Raw genomic sequence first — 15,796 nt, forward strand, 5'->3', positions numbered from 1 at the left:
AAGCAGGCAGGTCGCTGCGCCCGGTGGAGGAGGCAGAGCTTCGCGTCGGGAGCTGACCCTGATTGGGGAGGGGACCGATCCTTCTCTCACCTCCCGGCCAAGCAGGGGGCAGTGCAACAAGGGGGTCTCCCGCGGAGAGGGAGGGAGGTAGGTCCGGGGGCGGGTCAATCAGGATGGCCAGAGGGTTCATGCCGCCCCAGGCAAGTGGTTTCAGGAGTCCCCAGGTCTGAGGAGGTGGGAGAAATGATGGGATAGGTAGTAGGAATCCCGGAGTGTGGCTGGAGGGACGGGGTGGGCGCAGATCCGGGTCTGAGGTGCCAGTGGTGAATCTGGGGGTGGGCTTGAGGAGAGTGCTCCCAGGGGCCGAGTCCGCGCAGCGCCTCACAGGCACTCGTGCAGTACGCGCGTGTGCGTGCAGTTGCGGCAGCTGACGTGGCAGCACCAGTGGAAGGTGCAGTTGCAGCGCTCGGTGACGCGCTGCGTGCGCGTGCGGTGGCCCCGGCCACAGCAGAGCAGCTCGCAGCCATCCAGCGCGGGCGACGAGCTATTGCAGGCGCGACCCGCCGTGCCCGCAGTACCCAGGCGTCCGCTGTACGTGCAGAAGTTGGGCGACTTCTCGAAGTAGACGAGGTCGTGGGGCGAGGGAGGCTTGTGAGCCGGGTCCTCCGGCTCCAGGCGCAGCAGTTCCGCCCGCGATGCACGGTTGTTGCCGCGGTTGCCGTAGAGGACGCGCGAGGCACCGTCGAAGCGGTCCCGCAGCACGTCGCCCACTGCGCGCAGCGTGGGCAGCCGCATCCAGCACGTGCGCACCGTGCATGAGCCCGACATCCCGTGGCACTTGCACTCCTGGCGCATCTCGGAGAACACGGTCTAGGGAGGCGGGGGGTGGGGAAGAAGAAGAAGAAAGGACGGCCCGGGACGCCGTCAGAGCCAGAGCCACCTTCCCGGATACCGCCCCCTCCTGGTCGTCGCCGCGATCTCAGCAAAGGCCCAGGCCTAGCCGAGCCCAAAGGCAGGGAGCCACGAAATGCCCCGCAGAGATTTGGACACCAAACCCAACTCTGCTCCACCCGGAGAATCTGTCTTTGCTTCTCAGCCTTATTTTTTGAACCTGAACAGTGGCGGGCGTAGGCAACACAGTCCATGGCTTACATGACTTCTAACCTCTCGGTTGTCAGACTATCCCTTTCATTCTGTGAATCCCTCCAAGCCCCCGCGCCCTCCGGACACCCTCGCCTGATTCCTTAGCCTAACCTCTAGCCTTAACACCGACCGTTACTTCCCAAGTTCGAGCTTAGCCTAAGGCAGGGACTCCAAGATCCCTGCCATTCCGTTTCGGGTGCGGACACCCTCAAGCAGGCTCACCGTGCGCCCCGCCTCATTGTTGTGAAGGTTCATGAGGAAGCGAAGGTCCCGCCCCTTCTCTCCCGAGTCCACAAACTCCCGGCCGAAGAGGCGGCCGAAGTCGATGTTGTCGCTGCAGCCTCCCCAGTGCCAATCGGGGCCCCCAGGACCGCGCCGCCGATAGTCGCACGTGCAGGATTCGATGGAGCCCTCTGAGCAGGAGCGCGCCACCGAGTGGGTGACCCCGGCCGAGGTGATGGCGAAGATAAATGCTGTTTCCCGACAGCCTATTGGGGATGGGAGAGGGGATCAGCGAGGGGGCACGCGGGGTGCAGCCTGCACCTTCAGGGGAGGCCTTGGGACCTTTGAGTCCCACGCCCTTAGAGTCCTGGAAGCCTGGCGACCGGCTGTGTTGGCAAGTTGGTCTCCCCGCGAAAGCACGTGTGTGGGCACGCTACCTCGTCCACACTTGTAATCACGCTTTACTGAGACTCCGGGCTCATTTTGACTTCTCGGTGCAAGTGGGCAGCCCCGGAGGGAAAAGAGAATAGAGGGGAGTGGAAGAATTCTGCACCGCCAAGAACTCTCCAGCTCACATCAGCGATGCAAGCCTTGCTGGGCTGGAGGCAAGAGAGCAGCCTCGCAGGCTTCTTTTAGAGGGACTGCGGAAAAGTGGTGGCCAGCGAGCGTCCACCATTCAGCACTCCCTTTCGCTGGGGCAGTGGCTCAGAAAAGCTAAGCTTCTTGCCCGAGGCATATGGGTTGAAACCTCCTGGTGGAACGAGTCTGGCCCAGAGCTAGTGCTGGCATGAAGCTCTTGGCAGGCTGATTCTGTGACCCTGCAGATGCCCCAGACATCTTCCCTGCACTTGCCCGCCCGTGCCCTGAGGTGACCCCGCGCTCCCCTGGTCCCCGGAAGCATCAACTTGCGGGGTACCCACCTCGGTTGACGATCTTGCCGAAGAGGTGGGGCCCCGAAGCCGTGGGACAGTTCCAGCGGCGGTTCCGGAACTGCCACTTGCACTCTCGCACAGCGCTCTGCAGCCCCCCGCTCACGCTGTGCAGGATCCCCGGGTTCTGGCGGATCAGCCGCCGCTGTTTGCGGCTCAGCAGCTGCAGACTGGGCTCGAGTACCAGCTGCAGACTCTTGGAATCGGTCAGCAGGTTCGTGGAGGAGGCTACGTTCACGATGCCCCTGGTGAGATGCATGAGAGGAGTTCAAGCTCTGGAAGGGGACCTGCACCCTAACCCTAACCCTAACCAGAAAGGTCATGCTCGCTCTGTCCTCTTCCTGGAGCTATTTGCCCACAAGAGCAGGGAGAAATCAATAATAAGGTAACAATTCTGCGCTTAGGCACTCACTAGTTTGAAAGGACTTGGCTTTCAGACTTTTGTGTTCCCAGGAATCTTAGGGCTACTCGGGAACTGCGGGCTGCGCCCGGAGCTGGACAGCGGAGGGATGGAGAGCCCAGGGACTAGATATTCACCTTGGCTCTCAGAGCCTGTTTCCGGACAGTCTGGCTCGCAAATCCTGGCCTGCCGTCCATGCCCACCCAAGGCGTGAAATGCTTGGGAGTTCCACCCGCTTATTGGCTTCTTTCGGAGTGCACGCCTGGCCTTTCTCTCCAGAGGCTGGGAAGCCCTGTAGTGTGACTACCATCGTGAAGCTCCTTTGGGGGTTCTTGGAAGAAGGGCAATGCTAGATGAGAGAGGGCTCCCCTCCTGGAGTATCGTGGGCCGCCGGACGGACCATTCACCCCACTTCAGCAGAGCTGGAATTTCTGGACCAGCTCCGCTCCAGAGCGCCCCTCGGTGTCTCAAAGGGAAGTCAGAGCGCTGGAGGAAGTCTGTCTGCGGACGGATCCCAGAGCGTGGGAGCTGGATGGGGCTGGCCCCTGGCTCTGTGCCCCGAGACAAGTGGCGACCCCGCACCAGCTCACTTACCACCATCGGCCACTGCTGTTGGCGGCCAGGGCTGCAGGCAGAGCGGCCAGCGCCAGCAACAACGCAGCAGAAACCCAGCAAGGCAGCAGCGCCCAGTGCCCCATGGCCTGCCTGCCCTTGCCCGCTCTATGCTGCAGTTGGGGCGGCTTTGGCTGCTGCCCGCGGCGGTGGGACGGGACGCGGCGGTGGCGGCAAGTGGCGAGAGTTCGCAGTCTGGCTCTAACAGCCCTGGGGGCGGGCGACCGGCTGCATGGCTCGCGGTCCCAGCTGGTGGGCTGAGGCAGCCACGGCGGGCGGCACCGCCTCTTATAGTTGCGGCGCTGGCTGAAGTGACGATAGGAGGCTGCCCCGCCGGCCGCACTGTGGCACCAGGGCGCACCGGTCAGGGGCGCAGACAATGGGCAGCGAGCGGGGCCGTGGCTCCCGCCCGTCTGAGGCGAGAGCTGACGGGCTGGCCGTCGGGGCTCACCCCCGCCCCCTGCCCGGTGGCTCCCGCCTCCAGACCTGCACTGGCCGCCGACCCCTCCCCTTGGGACGCCCTCCCACGCGCGCCCGCCTCAGTCCTCTCCGCGTCCGGAGCCCGTCGGGGACCAGAGTCCGCCAGGGGGCGCAGCGACCAGTGTGCTGCGGGGACAAACGGCTAGGAGCTCAGCCACTTCGCTGCCCACTGTGGGGCTGTCCCTTCGACGTCACCCCGGTCCCCCTTCCTGAGTGGAAGAAGGAAAGCTGTGGTTCTGGGCAGCAACTCTGGGGAGACTCCTCCCTGCCCATGAACCCCCGACGGCTGAACAGGGAAGGAGAAGGGGGAGACGCGTGGGGTTGGGGCTGTGGTCAGGGAAATCCCAGGGGTGGGTTGGGGTTGGGGGATGAGCTGAGCACACAGAGCCCGATCATGGAGAGAAACCTGAGGCAGCAGAGGTTTGTACTTGTGGGAGGAAAGAAGTGCACAAATGCCTGCCAGTGTGTGCATTAAGTGGGAGAGTTGTAAATGAGACTGCATGTGAGAATGTGCATACACCCATGAGTGTGTGTCCTCATGTACAGAAACTCCATGTTCTGAGGAGGGATTTTAGGAGCCTTTCTCAAGAATCTTGGAATTTAGCTCAGGTCAGAAGGCATCATCGAGTCATCTTGTCACAGACACCCCCTGGGACAGTGCATCATCTCCTATGTGTCAGGAAGGGGGTGGGCAGGAGAGACCCAGAAGGTTGACCGAGGAAGTGTCTGGAGCTGTGTGTGGAGGTGGGTGGATGAGTAGGAGATTAAATATGCATATATGTGTCACTCTCGCCCTGTGTACCTTGTGTCATCCTATAGTGTGTCACCCCATGGCATGTGTCAACCTGTGCATGTCACTGGGGGCACGGGACAAAACCTGTAACCAAGGTGGCATCATAATGGATGAGGCCTGGAGCAGCGGTGACTCTGAGACTGGGCTCAGAAAAGACAGGCATTAGACTAGATGTCAGGTGTGTGTGTGGAGGGGCTGGGAGCAAAAGGGCTGCTGACTAAACTGAACCCAGAGCAGAGAACCTGTGCATCCACATTTCTGCTTCTTTCTGAAAATTTCCACCAAGTTTCTGTCTTCTCCACCTAAAACTCTGGCTCTCTTTACTCTCACCATGCTGGGATACCTAACCCTAACACGCCTCCCTACATCCTCTCAGCTTCAGGGCCCCTCTGCCTCCTATGGAAGGAGTGGCTGCTGTTCCCCGTGTGGGGTATAGGGGGCACTGCCAGCCTGGTTATCAGGCCCCGCCAACACATGCAGTTTGCCCCTGGAAGAGGAGGATCTCCTCCTTTACATCTCTCCTCTCTCTCTCCATTTTACAAAGGAAAAACTAGATTAGGCAGTTTTCCATGGGCCTCGCAGCTAATAAAGGGATGAACGGTAGAGCCAGGTTAAAACCCAGACTGTTCTGACTCACACCCCATGCTTTTTCCACCTTAATGGCTGCTTGTGATTGTACAGCAGTAGCAGGCTGGGGGCCCTTCACCAAACTGGGAGATAAATAGAAATGGTCTTTAGGATCTTCCTGCCTCCCTTTTGATCTTCTCTTTTTTCATCTTCCCTGACTTTAGGATGTTTTTTTGACTGAGTAATGTATCAGGCCTGGTCCCAAAGAGTTCCAAGCCCAGAAATGATCAGGCCTCCCTGCCAGTGCAGGCAAATCACTCTAAAGAATAAATGCCTAATAAGTTTAATGAATCTTCCTGGGGCACTTCCTGGGGCATTTTAAAAGGATGCATATTACCCAAATGAAACCTGATGGAGGTTATTTTCCAGGGGAATATCTTTCCCAGGCCCTTTGCCCCTCCAAGGATTTGACCCTGAGGGACAAGGTGTACTGGCTTAGCATCTTCCAAAGGTCTAAAAGCCAGTGGCCCCTGCGGAGGCCACCCAGCACAGACGGCTCAAGTAAGTAGATAGTGTACCATGGGCAGCTTGCCCTTTGTCCCTTAGGAGTTTTTCCCACTGGGGCCTGGGTCACATCTTTTGGTTTAGTGGGTTGATAAAACCCCATGGAGGAGGGAGCTGGGCTTGAAGACAGGGCAGTCCTGTCTGTGGCCACTGGTGACAAGCACAAGTAAGAAGGGAGGAAAGAAGGATTCCATATCCTTTGTTCCACTATCTCACCCACCAGGAATAGTGGGGAAGAGTGGGAGGGCTCTAGGGCTGGTCAAATTTTGCAGGACCTGGCCCAAATTTATTTAGCTCAAATCATCACCCTATTAATTGTTTTCTCTTCCTTTCCTGTGTCATCAATTTACCTCTCTACTGGATCATACCTATCAGCCTACAAAGATGCCATAATGTCTCCCATCTAAAAAACCCCACAACTTTATTTGACGTCACATTACCACCTAAGTGTGCCCCATTTCTGTGTTGTCTTTTACTGCACAACTCAAAGTGTTGCTTTAATCACCCCGGTGCCAGTTTCTTTTCTTTATTCTCTCTTTCCACCACCTTAATCACACCTTTGAACCCACTGCATTTCCTCCTCAAAATCATCCGTGACCTCCATTTTGCTCTACTGTCAAATCTCAGTTCTCATCCTAACAAACTTTTTAGGAATAGCAGACAAAGTTGAACACTTCTTCCTTGAAATAGTCTCACTTGATTCCTGGAACACCATTCCTACCTTCCTGACTGCTCACCTTCTCAGTCTCTTTATCTGGTCCCACCTTTGTACCCAATTTCTACATGACTCATTGGACTGCACCCCATTTCAATCTGGAACTTCTTCTCAGTCTACACTCACTCATTTGGTGAACTATACAGTCTCATACTCCCTACTTTTATCTCTGGCCCTGAACTCTGAACTTGCACATCTAACGCTTGAATAAACATCTCAAAATGTACAATATCCAGAACTAAACTCCCAGTTATTCACTTGCACCTACTCTTTATTCAGTCATCCCCATCCCAGTGAATGGCAACCCCATCCTTTGAGTTGCACAGGATGAGAACCCTAGAGCCATCCTTGACTTGTCTGTTTTCTTATACTCTAAGTCAAATCAGTCAAAAAAAAAAAAAAACAAAACAGAAAACGAAACTCCTGCTCTTCTGTCTTCAAAACCCCTGTAGGTTCCTCCCTCCAGCCACACTGGCCTCCTTGCTAATTCCTTGAACATACCAAGGAAGTATCTGTTTCAAGATCTTTGCACTCACTTTTCTGTCTTCTGGAATGCCCTTCCCTGATATCTCCATATGTTTGTTCCTCCACATCCCTTTCACTCCTCCCCCTATATAAAATGGAATTCTGCCACCTATCTCCTTTACTCTGCTTTATTTATTTTTTGCATCACTTTTGACCATGGATACCTTTAAAGGCTTAAAGTGGAAAGTCAGTAGTAAACTACCCTCTTAAAATAGGAATTGGAGAGAGAGATATCCAAAGGGAGAGGGGCTTTACCTAAATGGGGGTCTTGGGGGGAAGCAGGGGACCAGGGCTGAGAGCTGTGGGCAGAGGAGCCTACCTTCTTTTGAAGCACCAGCAGGTGGCACTCCCTCTTTGGGCTGGGAAGGCATCAGCCTCTGGTGGAGAAGGGTGCAAAGTTCTGTCGTGGGTAATTTTACTGATATGTGGGGGGCAACTGCTGAGTGTTGGGGGTTTCTCTGAAGTCCAGTGCAGTCAGCTGCGAACGCTTTGGTGCCTCTGGGTGGTGGCCCAGGGTGCTGCAGCAGAAGGCGTGAGAGGCGGAGGGTGGGCAGCACAGCTGAGCTCACCGCCGCCGCGGGTGCATCCATCCCTCCAGGGCCTATAATTTGGGTTCCCTGGGCCTGGCCGCCCCTATCAGCAGCTCAGCAATAGATGAGTCACACGGGACCCCGGGCCAAGGCAAACACGGGGGGAGGAGGAGGAGGCTTTTGAGGCTGCACTCAGCTTTAGCCACCGCCTCAGTTGCTGGATCCCCCAATCTCCAGGGACCCCCACTTTTTTCTTTGACCCCCGCCCTATAGAGTCCCAGTGTTCTCAGATTGCTCTTGATATGTCCAGCCCTATGATGGGAAGTCAGCCCCCTACTCTTCCCCGCAGGGGAAGGGGGACCAGCTTGCTCCCACTCCCTCTCTGAAGTAATGACAGCCCCTCACTTTCCCCCTGCTGTCATGGCCCCAACCCTTGTCAAGGTCTCTCTGGTTCCCGCCCCTCTCCTTTCCTGGAGCTGGCCGCGTGCTTGGGGTATTAGGCAATGGGTGTGTACCCACAGCCCTCTCCAGGCCCCGCCTGCCCCACCACCCTCCAGCCGCCTGCGGGTCAGTGCTCAGGCCAGCCGGTCGGGCCGAGGGCACTGGGGGCCAGCTCAGGCCACCCAGTCTGCCTGCCTGTGGCCTCCTGTCCCAGAGCTGGGCTTCTCCTGGGAAAGAAACAGGAGTATGGGTCTTTGGATTTGGGACAGGGCAGCCTGGGGAGCCCGGGGGTCACTAAGATGTTGGAATCTGTGGTAGTAGCTGTGATCCTGGCCCTTCCTTGGCACCTGACTATACCACAGCCCAACAAGGGTAAAATCAGAAGGAGCAGTCTGAAACCTGAGGGAGACTTGGAGTCACATGGAAAAATGCAAGTGTCCAAGAGCATGGGAAACCTTGTTCCCCTCCTCCAGGGACCTAGGTAAAGTTCCAGGCTGACATGCAGGAAGGACAAGGACAGGATCCAAAAGCTACTAAGATAGGGTGCAGATTCTAGTGGTCTCAAAAGCCACACATGGTTTGGTTCTTGGCCCCTAAACGGGAAGCAGGGACAAGAGCCCCTTCTCCTGTAGGGCTTCTCCTCTATTCCCCTCTCCACCCAGAGGTGAGAAAGCAGATAAAAGCACCCCTCTTTGATCACAGCTGTCCGGGGTCAGGAATTAGGGTACTTTCACCTCCCCAGCCTGCCTGCGGCCTGGCACATAAAGGTGATTAATAAATATCCCTACAGATAAAAGTTATTAATCTCTCTCAGACGGCTTTGCCCCCTAGACAGCAGTGCCCCCTGCAGCCCAGGGCAAGACCTGCAGCCACACAGACTAGAGGCTGGCTGCCCAGGAAAGCTGCATGGCCACTACCAAGGAAGAGATGACTGTGGCTGTGGGTTTCAACCCCGTGGCTCTTCTTCCCCGGGGGGCCTGTCTCTGAGTCAACGTGCCAGCCTCGGGCGCGCGGGGCCAGCCGTGCCTTGGGCTGCGGTCTGGCAGGGGCGGGGGGCGGCTGGGAAGCCTGGGGCCCCTCTCTGGCAAAAATAGCCCACAGTGGTTAGAGCTGGGAGGGTGAGTCAGGCAGGAGCGCAGTGGCGCCTAACCCCTTCGCTGCCACTGGAACTCCCTAGGGTGGTTTGCCTCCGTCCGTGCAACCCACGATCAGACTCTGCCTGGCTGTCCTCAGGCTGGGCTCAGTTTGGGATCCCTCCTCTTTCCACGTGAAGCAAGTCTGCGAGTCTGGAGCAGGAATATGGGCCACCCCGGAGTGGCGACTTGGGATCTTAGGAAGGGCAGGGGACCTCTGCTGGCAAGGATGTCTGTGAGCCGAAGGAAGCACAGCGGCAGGCTGAAGATCTCCGGAGCTCCCGGAACCTCTGCCACAGCCAAACTCTGAGGCCAGAGCTGACCCCTCCCAAGGGGCAGGCGTAGGGCTCCGAGGTGGGCGGAAGCCAAGCCACCCAGAAGGGAGCTACTCCCGCCAGCTCAGATTGCCCTGCAGTGCGCTCTCCCCAGGCTCTCGCGCGGAGACCAAGCCAGTCAAGCCAGGCAAGTTCGATCTGAGTTCCGTCTTCATCTGGTCAAAGGCACCTTCCAGTCACTCAGCTATCGGTGGGGGAAACTGAGGCAAAGAGACATGACCACTGGGGACCAGAGGCTTGGCTCTCTAGTCTGGGTCGCCACACCCTCCTTGCAGCCTTGGCGGTCCCAGAGCAGGTGAGTGGAACTCTGGCCACCTCCCCCTTCGGTGGGGCCAAGCCTGAAACCCAAGCGTCGGGGGAGAGGGTGTGTGAGTACGCCGGGAGGAGGGGGAGCGGCTGGGCTCCCCGGGTCAAGGCGGGGGGTGTGAGGAGTTGGGGTGGGGATGCCCCGGGCTCGGGGAGGGGCCGCAGCTCTGTCAGCCGCGGCAGAGCCGCCGGTGAGCTCCGCGCGAGTAGAGCCAGAGCCCCCAGTTCTGTGCTTGCCCGCTCGCTAGCTTTCTCGATCACTCCCTCCCTTCCTCCCGGCGGCCGCGGCGGCGCTGGGGAAGCGGCGGAGAGGAGTGGCCCTGCCCTGGAAGAATGCGGCTCTGCCGAGGGGCCAGAACCCGACGCAGTCTCCCCACAGTTTGAACAGCTCGAGCCCAGGCGACCCAACCGCGCCTGTGGCAGACTCGGCCCCAGAGCAGCTGGAGGTAATCGGAATTGGGAAAGCAGGGAGGGCAGGGACTCGCACTCGGGGACGCGACAAGCACTCTGGTAGTCAGACAGACACGCATCCGCCCACGGGGGCGCAGAGATGCAGAGAGAGCCCGGGATATTGCCAGAGATAAAAGCCTAGCAAATAAAGGAGTGGCCCTAGATTTGGAGGCCAGTGAGTGGAGAGCGGAGGGGTGGGGGCTGAGGCTGAGGACCTGGTGGGGACCAGATGGGCAGTGCCAGGAGGAGAGGAACGTGTAGTTAGGAAAAGTATCAGACGAAGTAAAGGACTCAGCCGGCACCACGGCCCATTTCAAGAGGGAAGCAAGGTCCCCTCCCAGACTTGTGGCACCTGGAGCCTCCCCTGGCTCCCTAATGGGGCTGCAAAGGGCAGAGTGGGAGCGGGAGCCCATTCCTCCACCCTTTTCAGGGAAGCTGCTAGATGGCACTTGGAGACTACACTCCCCCACCCCGCCCCCTCTCAATCCTGCCCCTAGGCCTCCTGAGCGTGAGAGGGTGAAGCTTTGTTGGGCCTGGGAAGCCAATCTTGGGGCCCTTGAAAAGGGAGCAGTGGACAGGGTAATGGAGAGCTGTTTGTGAGACTATCCAGCTGTTTGCACGTGAGTGTGTCAGTGTGCCGGGCACTGTGTCTGGCTGGGTGAGCTCCAGGACGCTGGCGTAAGTCCCAGTTTCTAGGCCCATACTTCTTCCAGGGCCCAGGTACTCAGGGAATCAAGGGCGTGATCTTACTGTTTTGTTTGAGCGGGATTAGTGGAGTGGCCCTGGTGAGTTAGGAGCGGGAGTTGGGCATCCTTCGGTTGCCCGGGTGAGCCACCCTATTCTGGAGCGCTCCCCAAGTGTCCCTGTCCTGCAGGCCCTGCTCGATCTGCCCATCGGGGCCTTCGGGCCCGGGATTCGACATGCGGGAGGAGCCCCGGCCGCGGCCTCCGCCCTCGGGCCTCGCCGGTCTCCTGTTCCTGGCGTTGTGCAGTCGGTGAGCCGTCCCCCTGTCACCCAGCCCGTGAGAGAAAGCCCTGGGTTAGAGGCCGGTCGGGAGACGTCGGAGGGGGCGCGAAGGCCTGGACCGCAGACCTGAGACGCCTTCTCGGTTCCCAGGGCCCTCGGAAATGAGATTCAGGGCTTGAAGCTGCCGGGCGGCGGCGAGCCGCCGCTGACCGCCAACACCGTGTGCTTGACGCTGTCGGGCCTGAGCAAGCAGCAGCTGGGCCTGTGCCTGCGCAGCCCCGACGTGACGGCGTCGGCGCTCCAGGGCCTGCACATCGCGGTCCACGAGTGCCAGCACCAGCTGCGGGACCAGCGCTGGAACTGCTCGGCGCTCGAGGGCGGCGGCCGCCTGCCGCACCACAGCGCCATCCTCAAGCGCGGTGAGCCTGACCGGGAGAGGCTGCGCCGCCGCCGGGGCTGGGGGGTGGGGGGGCACGCCGACGCGAGCGGAGGCGGGAAGGGACTGGTTCACCACTCCGGGAGGGGCCTCTCCGGGAATTCCCCCCCGGAGCTGCGCGGAGTAGGGTCTGGCCACCCGTCTGGGGCCCCGTGCTTCAGACTTCCACCTGCGCGCTGCCGGCAAGGCAGCTGGGTCCCTGCTCCCCTACCCCAGGGCCCCCCTTTCCTGCCTCCGCCCAGCTGATCTCGGCTGCACCTGTGAGCAAGTGATGCCCCCAGCCCTAGAAGCTTTAAATGCCCCCCTCCTCCCCGTCCCCCAATTTTTCTGCCCCTCCTCTCTGCATGGGACAAGCCCAGGCTGGTGTCCCCATAGCCTCAGCGGGGGTGGGGTGACGCCCCCAACCGTTTAAGGGTTAAACCTTCTCCCCTAATTACTGGGGTTCCCAGGAGCAGAAGCTGGGAACAAAGACCCCGATGGCTTTGAAGCCAGGGAGCATCCCCCTCCTCAGTGCTGTGGGGGCCCCAGGTGGCTCTCACTTGAGCAGGTGAGGAAGCACTGGAGGTGTTCACTGGAGGTGTTCCCCACAGGAGGTCACTGTGGGGCCTGGCCTAGGGGCCCTGGTCTGGAAGTGCATCACTGTCTCTTGCCAGGCCATGCCCCAGTTTACTCCCTAAAGGAGTAAACATCCATCTCGGGCTCAGCCCAAGGGTGGGGGCAATACTTTGGGGACTATGGGGTTAATAGGCAGCTGCCATCTGTGGGGGAATTCCCAAGACTTGTGAAAACAGCTTCACCCCTGGAGGCTTGAGGTTGGGGGATCAGGAGGCTGGGCCAGGAGCCCTGCATCCTGGGACGGGAGAGGCCTGGCCCCTAAAGAGGTGCTCACATTCACTCAAGGCTCCAGAGAGGGAGGCTGCTTTCCTACAGGGCCTGGCATAGGGGAAGGCTTTGATGGCCCAGTGGGAAGCATGTCTATCTAAGCTTGGGGAAGGCTTGTCATCCTGAGCCTCTGTGACTCCCAAAACATAACAAAGAAGTCAACATTTTAAGAGGACCTTAGGGAGAATCACCTCCACCTCTCTCCCTCTCCCAGCATTTTACAGAGTAATAACAGGTTAGGATAAATACAAGGGGCAGTCTTAACAGGCAAATATAAAACTAGAAACTGGAAAGAGGAAGGACAGCTCCACAGCTCCAACTCTTTGAGGATTTTGGGCTGGTGGAGGGTAAATTGGTGAAAAGACTGATTTAAATAACCTTGATTAAAAAAAACAACACAAAACCAAGGCCTCCGCTTCCATCCCACCTGCAGAGCTGGGGAATTTCTAAGGCTTTCAGATATAGAACTAAGTGAACATATCTTCAAAGACCTCAAGGACTCTCTCTTAGTCATCTCTCATCCCCAGGGGTCTTTCCCTCTAGCCTAGCTCTTTCATCCACACTTGACAATCCCAGACTTAAACAGAGCAAGAATGGGCCTCAGGGATCATCTCAATTCATCCTCTCCCTTTATAGATGAGGAAACTGAGACTCTGTGCTTTTAGGTTCCCTTCCTTCTCCTGTGACTTGCTCCTAAACTACTTAACTGGTAAAGGCAGGATCTGGAGTCAGTTAGGAAATTCTGGAATTGCAGGTTGGCTGTTTCCTTTGGCCTCCTTACTCTCAGTGGCTTGTCAGACCTACCCCTATCCACACCCCTTTCATCCCCAGGTTTCCGAGAGAGCGCTTTTTCCTTCTCCATGCTGGCTGCTGGGGTCATGCATGCGGTAGCCACCGCCTGCAGCCTGGGCAAGCTGGTGAGCTGTGGCTGTGGCTGGAAGGGCAGTGGTGAGCAGGATCGACTGAGGGCGAAACTGCTGCAGCTGCAGGCACTATCGCGGGGCAAGAGCTTTTCCCACTCCCTGCCCAGCTCGGGCCCCGGCTCCGGTCCCAGCCCTGGCCCCCAGGACACGTGGGAATGGGGCGGCTGTAACCATGACATGGACTTCGGGGAGAAGTTCTCTCGGGATTTTTTGGATTCCAGGGAAGCTCCTCGGGACATCCAGGCACGAATGCGGATCCACAACAACAGGGTGGGGCGTCAGGTATGTGTGTGCGCAACTTGTCCTGGGTCTTCCTGGCGTTTTTAAGGCCTGGCTAGATTTGAGAGGGCACAGCAGCATAAGAGGATGAGCTGTGGGGGGTGATTGTTACCTGCGGGGTGGCCTGGAGTCAAGCAAGTCACTGCCTTCCCTAGAATTTAGGGGTTCTCTGGGCTAGACTCCCTGGTTTACCAGTGTTCACTCTGGAAAGAGCACTGGACTGGGAGTCAGGGCAACTGGAGCTGAATCCTGTTGCCGACTAGTTATCAGCCAAATCTCTGTAACCAGCTGATTGTTGAAGATGGGCAATTTACTCTCTGCTCTGGCTTCCGTTCTCCAACATGAAATGAGGGAGTGGGGCTATTAGCCGTCCCACGGTGCCCTTTCTCTTCTGATAGTTCTTTGCCATTCTTCCTCTGTTTGTTCCTGCATGTTCTCTGCTCCCTCCCCTTCCTGTACCTCTGTGCTCTGTCCATTTGCTGCCCTCCCCTCTCATTTCTTCCTCGCTGATGCTCTAGGTGGTAACTGAAAACCTGAAGCGGAAATGCAAGTGCCATGGTACGTCAGGCAGCTGCCAGCTCAAGACGTGCTGGAGGGCACCCCCAGAGTTCCGGGCAGTGGGAGCAGCCTTGAGGGAGCGGCTGGACCGGGCCATCTTCATTGATACTCACAACCGCAACTCCGGAGCCTTTCAACCCCGTCTTCGGCCCCGTCGCCTTTCAGGAGAGCTGGTCTACTTCGAGAACTCTCCTGACTTCTGTGAGCGAGACCCCACTGTGGGCTCCCCAGGCACGCAGGGCCGGGCCTGCAACAAGACGAGCCACCAGCTGGGTAGCTGTGGCAGCCTGTGCTGTGGCCGAGGGCACAACGTGCTCCGGCAGACCCGAGTCGAGCGCTGTAATTGCCGCTTCCACTGGTGCTGCTACGTGCTGTGTGACGAGTGCAAGGTCACAGAGTGGGTCAATGTGTGTAAGTGAGGGTCAGCCTCACTGCGGGGCTGGGGCAGGGGAGGGCCACCTTTGCAGCCTTTTGCTCTGATTTCTGTCCAGGGTCAATCTTGGCCCCTGGCAGCTCAAAGTGTCTACCTGGAAACAGCTTTGGGTCAGGTGGAGTCTGTGATGTGTGGCTCTCTCCCCCACAGTAGGAGGGCCTTGTCAGGGAGCTGTCACCCTCTTCTGCTCCTTGAACACCTGAATGGAAGAAGATGAAATGAACTGTGTTGCTCTCCCAGCCACCCAACCTGGGGTCCCTTTAACTCTCATATTCATATTCCTTTTGGCTGGGGAGTCCCTATAATTTGACCACTCTTTTCTTTTGCGGGATAGCCCCAGCATTGTGTGGAGCCATACAACCTATATCCAGAAAGAGACCTCTCACTCCTATTTGCTGTTTCCAAACTCCTCTACTGCAGCCTGGACCCCATCTTAGGGAGTCATAGGAGCCGGTTGTAGAGAGGTTTTTTCTTAGGGAAGGGACACGGTGCAGGGCACTCAAAAACCCTGAAAGTTGTCTGTCAAGGCCCTTAGGGAAGCTGTCTGCCCCTATTCAGATGTTGAAGGGAACCCTCCAAAGGAAGAATTTTACCCAAGACTCTCTGAGCCTCTTTTTCTTTCTTCAGCAGGAGGGGTGGGAAAGGCTAATTTATTGTACTGAGACTTGTTCTTGGTTCTTGTTTGTAATAAAAATAAATTAAGTTCCTGGAATGGTGACTATAGATGGTGATATTTCTAGCCACACTTGGGATCCCGGGCCTGGCTTCTTTTCCAGGTGAATTCTCTTACCCGCCCACACTCAGTGACTTTATGTATATCATGCCCCATTCCACAAAGGATTTGAAATGGTCTTCAGGTGACTCAGTTGACAATTTTTAGTGTGGAAAAAACTGGGTGGGGCAGGGGGACTTCTAGGTGTGAGGGACTCAAGAGGTAGACATAGGCCCCATTCTGGTTCTCTGTGTTCCGCCTCCAGATTTTGCCTTGGCCACTGCCCTATAACAGGGCTTGGATTTTTTTTTTCCTCAACTCACGGGCATGCCTATGTCCAATAAAACTTTATTCACAAAAATGGACTGCGGGGCCAGATTTGGTTCTTCGGCTGTGGTTTGTTTTGACACCTACCCTACACAGTAAGGTCACGTCTGTTCTGGGATTTTCAGGTCCTGAAGA

At 57.6% G+C, this 15,796-nt stretch overlaps 2 protein-coding genes across 2 annotated transcripts; one reads left to right on the top strand and one right to left on the bottom strand.

Moving 5' to 3' along the window:
• Window positions 1–344: 344 nt before the first annotated feature.
• WNT1 (Wnt family member 1) lies at window positions 345–3,428 on the bottom strand. The gene is made up of 4 exons (NM_001114191.1): window positions 3,289–3,428; window positions 2,286–2,539; window positions 1,366–1,631; window positions 345–870 (listed from the first exon to the last, which is right to left on the bottom strand). The coding sequence occupies exons 1-4, from the start codon at window positions 3,390–3,392 to the stop codon at window positions 382–384; spliced, it is 1,113 nt and encodes a 370-aa protein (NP_001107663.1). The 5' UTR covers window positions 3,393–3,428; the 3' UTR covers window positions 345–381.
• Window positions 3,429–8,974: 5,546 nt separating this feature from the next.
• WNT10B (Wnt family member 10B) lies at window positions 8,975–15,334 on the top strand. The gene is made up of 5 exons (XM_010805029.4): window positions 8,975–10,141; window positions 11,020–11,139; window positions 11,262–11,530; window positions 13,261–13,634; window positions 14,150–15,334. Exons 2-5 carry the CDS (start codon window positions 11,066–11,068, stop codon window positions 14,606–14,608), a joined length of 1,176 nt encoding a protein of 391 aa, XP_010803331.1. The 5' UTR covers window positions 8,975–10,141; window positions 11,020–11,065; the 3' UTR covers window positions 14,609–15,334.
• The last annotated feature ends 462 nt before the right edge of the window (window positions 15,335–15,796 follow it).

This window comes from Bos taurus, chromosome 5 (genome assembly GCF_002263795.3).
Source record: "Bos taurus isolate L1 Dominette 01449 registration number 42190680 breed Hereford chromosome 5, ARS-UCD2.0, whole genome shotgun sequence".
Lineage (NCBI taxonomy): Eukaryota > Metazoa > Chordata > Mammalia > Artiodactyla > Bovidae > Bos > Bos taurus.